The sequence below is a fragment of the Drosophila ananassae genome, chromosome 3R (genome assembly GCF_017639315.1).
Source record: "Drosophila ananassae strain 14024-0371.13 chromosome 3R, ASM1763931v2, whole genome shotgun sequence".
NCBI classification, from domain to species: Eukaryota; Metazoa; Arthropoda; class Insecta; order Diptera; family Drosophilidae; genus Drosophila; species Drosophila ananassae.
This window is the reverse complement of record NC_057930.1, coordinates 17,484,723-17,491,003: the sequence shown is the minus strand read 5'-3', so window position 1 is coordinate 17,491,003 and position 6,281 is coordinate 17,484,723. Positions and strand designations below refer to the sequence as shown.

General features: G+C 38.8%; 1 protein-coding gene across 2 annotated transcripts; it reads right to left on the bottom strand.

The window, feature by feature from the left end:
• Positions 1 to 2,328: 2,328 nt before the first annotated feature.
• Positions 2,329 to 5,727, bottom strand: LOC6497131 (protein obstructor-E). 2 transcript variants are annotated; one of them, XM_014906041.3, is made up of 2 exons: positions 5,523 to 5,727; positions 2,329 to 3,158 (listed from the first exon to the last, which is right to left on the bottom strand). In XM_014906041.3, exons 1-2 carry the CDS (start codon positions 5,575 to 5,577, stop codon positions 2,467 to 2,469), a joined length of 747 nt encoding a protein of 248 aa, XP_014761527.1. In that variant the 5' UTR covers positions 5,578 to 5,727; the 3' UTR covers positions 2,329 to 2,466. The 2 variants fall into 2 exon arrangements, with proteins under 2 accessions (XP_014761527.1, XP_001962692.1); XM_001962656.4 differs by lacking the exon at positions 2,329 to 3,158 and adding an exon at positions 3,255 to 4,068 and having other exon boundaries at positions 5,523 to 5,714.
• Between the last annotated feature and the right edge of the window lie 554 nt (positions 5,728 to 6,281).

The window sequence follows — 6,281 nt, the reverse complement described above, 5'->3', positions numbered from 1 at the left end:
AGTTTTTTTTTTAGACATGTAAGAAATCTTAACCAGAAAACAAGTAAATTTTATGAAAACCGATCAATATATTCTAGTTAATGCGCATTGTAAACTGCATATTTTCGGCCGCCAAACCCTTGAGTTGTGTTAGATCCCTAAAATAAGTGTACAAGTATAAAAGACCATTTTCCAAACAGTAAAACCTTAATTCCAAATAGAAAAAGATTTAGTCTAGTACTATATTACCCTGCGAAAGAGCGAGCATGAGTTTTTAAACTACAAAATTAAACTTAGGGCACAGAGAAAATGAATTTAAGAATGCAAGGAGGATATTTCGTTGTTTTTAGGAGTACCAGAAACAAAATTCAACTTTGGGCAGCTTTTTATCATTTGAGGATTGTGTTAAAAAAACAAGAGAACTACCTTTCAATGAAGCAAAAAACATAAGTTTGAAAAATTCAAAAAACGAATAAGAAAAGTGAACGACTTCAGTGACAAAAAGCAGATGCCTTAACAAAAGACCGGTTTATACAGTAAGAAGAGATCTAGAACAAATTTTGACAAGAACCGTTTCAGTTGGTAGGCGGATAGAAATACAAGGATACAAGGATATTAACAACTATAATAAAAAGTAAACCCCACCCAAATAATAAAGGAAATAACCAATCAACAAGAAACCTAAACATAAACATAAAATATAAACTCGATAAAACATTTTTTATGTTTGAATGCCTACTGAACAACTCCTAAAAACAACTGAATTGAGAAAAAAATGTATATTTCCAGTAAAATATATTTAAAGTTAAGTGGAATCTTTTTAGTGACCCAGAAAGCAAGAAAGCTACGTCCACTCAAAATATTTAAAAGTTCGATAAACCAGAATTCGCTCGAAACATTCAAAATACATATTAAAAATAAAAACAAATATAATTACAAGCATATATAAATGATAAAAAAAAATCAGAATAGATATAAGTTACATATAGAAAGAATGCAAGCAAAAACCTTTGGCGTTTACAACCAACTTTGACTAAGGATGAGAAATTTTTTCCAAATTTTCGCGTAAAACTTTTTGGCTATAAATTTTAAAGACATGCAATATTGAGCAGATCAGACCAACGAGAAATTACCATATAACTGCAATAGAACTCGAAATCATTTACCGGAAGCAAGCAACATCTTTTTTAAATGTAATTACATTTAAATAAATTAATTTAATTAATTTATTTATGTTGAAAGCTGAAAGACTGAGTATGTTAAAAATGAGAACAAAATGTAACAAAACAATGTAACAATGAAACCGAAACTGAAACGATACTGAAACTTTTTTTCAAATGTGTGTATGAAAAGTAAATAATTTTAATAGCCGAATTTGTAGCACAAATTTTAAAACAACTAAAAAATGTATTTGGTTTCGTTTCCAAAACTAATTTCAGAACAAGATTCGATTTTATTTGATTTGATTTTGAGGTTTTAGTTTTATGTTCGATTGAAATACGAGTGCAAATTGTTCCTCTTTGTGTATGTAAATGGATATGTGAAGTCGGAAAGATACAAAAGTTAAATATATTGCAAAATGTGAAGACAACAAAAACAAAGTGAAAACAACCAAACAAAAGTCGCCTTAGCCAAGCTCCACAAATACGGAAGAAACGATACGATACGATACGATACAAGTCGAAGGAAAACCAAAACCATTTGTAAAACCAAAAAACACACAACACTGAACTAACTACTATTTATTTGTAGTAATTTAATGTAACGAACAAAACGAAACACCACACAACAGAAGAAAACATCTACAAAAAAATAGTGCAAACTTCAAAAAGCTAATACTAAAAACTGTAATTTAATTTTTATAGCCAAAGAAATGCAAATCACAGACAAAAGTGATCGATTTGGAAAGGATGAGCGAGGGATTTAGTTTTTAAGCTTAACTTAATGGAAAATTCTGAATAAAGTAAATTGGTTACTCGGTGATAAAACGTAATCCATGTTTTCAATGAATATGAACGACAAATTCGAGCTTAAATTATTTTCCAACCCAAAGATATTTTCGATTACAAATTGCTTTCATTTGTCTTTGAAACGAGAGAAATTCATTGTAAAATATCAAAAATTGAATTGTGGAAGTGGTTGGATCTTGAAATCTTGAAAACGTGTAAATTTTAATTATTTTTAATCTAAATTACTAATAAGCCAGATAATATTCAAATTCAGACACAAAATTACAAAGAAACATCTGCAATTTGAAACTGATTATAAATTAAAGAGAAATAAATTAAATAAAAACAAAAACTACTAAATTCTATTATCCAGTTGGGAGAAGGGAAAAGCAATTTAATATTTTATTTTTACTTTGGATATAAACATTACTCATTTATTGAAACCATACGGATAGTTTACATATTTACAGAATAATTATTGTTGCTCAGGGAAGGGTTAAGCCTCCAGCCTCTGGATGCGTTCCGTCCTTAGTGGAACTTAAGCCAATGGCTCGGCCAACGTGGGCACCTGCTTCTGCGCCTTCAGCCTCTGCTTCTCCTTGAGCAGGGCATAGCACTCGGGCACCTTGTTATAGAAGTCGCACAGCTTGGACTCCGAGTTGAAGGCCAGGTACTTGCCGCAGTTGTAGAGGCGCGGGTGTCCGTTGACACACACGAAGTACTTTTTGCAGGTCTGGGGATGTCTGTAGTAGCGGAGCTCGCCCTCCGGACTGACGTCCACCTCGGAGGCCACACCCTCGGCCTGGTCGGCGGCAGGGCAGTTGAATCCCAGGTAGGCCTCTGCGTTGCAGTTGGTCACTAGATCGGGCCAGTCGCACTGGTAGGTCTCTTCGTTGAAGGCCAGTCCCTCAGGGCATTTGGTCACGGTGGCCACGCCGTGGGCGCAGTTCCTGTAGACACCGCACTTGGCCTCGTCCCCGTTCGGGTAGAAACCAAACTGGCGGGGGCACTCGTCCGTGCCGTTGGCGGGCTGCAGGCGGGTGCGCTCCTTGCAGGTGCTGAAGGGGGCGTAGGTGCACTCTCCGGTAGCCTTGGTGCGCTGGTGGAAGAGCAGGCCGTCTGGGCACAGTTTGGCAATGGGCACATCATCCTGGCATTCTGTGTAGGCATCGCACTGGTCACCAGATGCGAAACGTCCATTAGGCACTGGGCACTCCGGAGAGCAAAGAACTGCAAAGAGGAGATAGGTATTATGAATTACTAGCCTGGTTAATAAATGTTTTAAAAATAGTATCTAGTTAGGATTAACATTAAAAGATATTTCTGTACATCTCTTATAAACTTTTTATTAAGAAAAGAAAAAATGCGAACAATAAACTGGCAAGGTCTTTAACTACAGACTAGAAAACTCGAGCAACTCCATTATGGCATTCCATTATGGCCTGTGTTTGGGAAATCACGACTTCTCAGTTCTTCTTGGCGTGGAGACGAGCTGCCTTGATCTGGGCACCCTTCTCCCGGATGGCACTGCTGCAGTTGGGCACATTATCGATGTCGTCGCACTGCTTCAGTTCTTGGTTGAAGGCCTGATCCTCGCCACACCCGATGCGGCGGGGACGTCCCTCAATGCAGATGAAGTACACTTGGCAATTGTCCTGAGATGGATGGAAGGTGTAGTCCGCTTCCTGCTCGCCCAGAAGCTCTGATTTGGGGGCCGGAGCCGGGCAACTGAAGCCCAGGAAGGCCTCGGCGTCACAGTCCTCGACCTGGTCGGGCCAGTCGCACTTGTAGGTGGCCGGGTTCCAGGCCAGACCCTCGGGGCAGTCGAAGACAAAGCCGCGTCCGGCCGCGCAGTTCATGAACTGGCCGCAGTGGCTGGCGTCTCCCATGCGGTAGTACCCGAACTGATGGGGACAGTCCTCCGTGGGCTGGGCGGCCTGCAGACGGGCCGAGGCCTGATTGCACTCCACGTCGATTGGGTAGCCGCAGGGATAGCCCGTGGACTTCTCATTGTAGAGCAGGCCATCGGGGCACAGCTTCTCCTCGGCCACGCCGTTCTTGCACTCTATGTAGGCATCGCAGGATCCTGACACTGGGGCAGTGCCATTGGCCTCCCGGCATCCTCCGGCGGCGGCGGCAGCTAAAATGCGTAAAAGTCACTGGTTAGTATCGTCCCGTCGCATCAAGGTATGAGCTTACCTCTAATGATTTATGATGAGAAACTGCCTTTACATTTATTTACAAAATATTTTCGAAAACTTGTTGAAAAACTTCACGCATAGAAATGGTGATAATGTTTCGATTTTGACGCGGATAATGGAAGTAATGGTTTATGATTAGACACATATATTAATATTTGATATTTGAAATTAATAATGTCTTTTAAATTATTCATATTTTTGAAGCCTTATAAGACAAAACTGTAAGACTTAAAGACTTACTATGTCTTGTTTTAACAGAAACCGCGTGCCACAACGAGTGTGCTTTGTGAATTATCACTTAAGCTACTTGTTAATGTAATTATTAAAATAGATATTCCTGATTTTAATTATATGTGCATCACAGAAAGATTTAGTGAAGATGGCAAAGACGCTTGAAGGTCGCAGATGAGCTGAGCTCACATCTAGATCGATCTGTCACATTCAGGTTCCCCGAACATGTCTGACTGGCTATCTGCGTAAAAACTTGTTTCTGGTCGTCGTCGACATTAAACAATAAACCAATGTGCCAATAGCAGCCAAAGGTTATGCAATATTGATTTTTTTCTGGCCGCCACACCATGTGAACTCAATCTTTAAGAGCTGGCGATCGGCCTTGAAATAAAACAAACAAAAATGTTCGGTAGCCTGGGAAGTACAAAAAATTCAAATTTCCCACACTGCGGTAACCTTTAGCTGTGATATGCACTTTTCGCCTTCAATGTTTGGCCATTTACAATTCATATTATTTCCTCGTATTGATGAAACTACTTTTTATTAACCGAATGTGTAGCTGAAGCTCCCACGGATGAAAGTATGTAGTGCAGCGATGACGTTGCTCACTTGTATCTATGGTTATGCAAAATACAATTAAGTGTGGGAATCGCCACGAAGTAATTGTGGGTGCAGTTCCACCACATGGGTACCATTCAGATTATTATATCCAAAGCTTGGCTTAGATGTTTTCACTTTCATTTGGTCTCATTGGAAACAGTATTCTTTTTAGTTTAAAAATGATATTAAACAGAGTCCTTCCTGAGTACAGCTATAGTGTCTTGAAGACTATGCTTTTAAAAACTTTTAAAAGTTCTGAATAGATTATTTATTTTTAGTCCTTGAGGTCCTTGATTTCAGGACTTGAGGTTCAAAACAATTGTTCATGCTAATAATCATTCTTATTTAATATTTTTATGATACACTTTTAAACGCCGTTATAAAATATCCTCTATCAAAAATATTTAATGAGTTATATTCAGTTTTTTCTCCTTCTAAAAAAAATACAATTTCTGCATATAAGTCGTTTATCTTTCCCACGATATAAGACATAAAGTAGGTGTACAAAAAAATTTACGTAATAAATGACAATTTAATTGTGTTTTTCATTTTTTGTACTAACCCATGGAGCCAAACATGGCCAGGCACAATAAAGCACTGATATATATTTTAGCCATTTCAACCGGTGGTATGTAGACTTTCGATTTCAAGTAAAGACGAGGCTAGTCCTCAGCCAACGAACTGACAATTTCGACTGTTTCGCGCTAGAAACGCAACGTTGATATTAACTGGTAAACTGAGAAAAGCATCGGCTCAGTCGAAGCTCTTCCATGATGATCAGCAGCCAAAAGCCGAACTGTCGCCGGATTCCGAAGCTTGCTGATCTTCCCAGGCCGATGTGGGGATTCGCAACACCTATTGCCGTCATCGTCGGTACGAGTATCTGAGTATCTCAGTGTCTCAGTATCGGTAGCAATAAAAAGATACATGCAAATAAATAACCAACAAACAAAAAAGCATTCGAATGGCATAAATTTCGACAGAAAAAGCTTGGCTTGACTCAAGATGAATCAGTTTCTCGGAGCAGCAAGTTCTTCTGCTTTCAGTTTCAGCTAGCAACCGTCTTAGTATTAATCAAAGAAATCTCTATTTAAATTATGATAATATCACCTCCTGAATTTGCATATTTCGCACTTTTGTTTTCGTTGAACAGCCTCAAAGATCGAAAAAACCTGAAAATCCAACCTGAAATAAAGGTCGACAGTGCCAATGAGTACCAATCTCGACAGTTTTGACAATGATCTTGGAATTATACTTAAGATTAAGCTGGCACGGGGATTCCAGCTGGGCTTGGCTTGGCTGTCTGTTTCTTGTTATTTTA

Coding starts and splice junctions, on each gene's coding strand:
- LOC6497131 (XM_014906041.3), bottom strand. CDS start 5,577: ATGGCTAAAATATATATCAGTGCTTTATTGTGCCTGGCCATGTTTGGC. Junction 3,159..5,522: donor GGCCATGTTTGGCTCCATGG/GTTAGTACAAAA, acceptor TCCTCTTTGCAG/TTCTTTGCTCTCCGGAGTGC.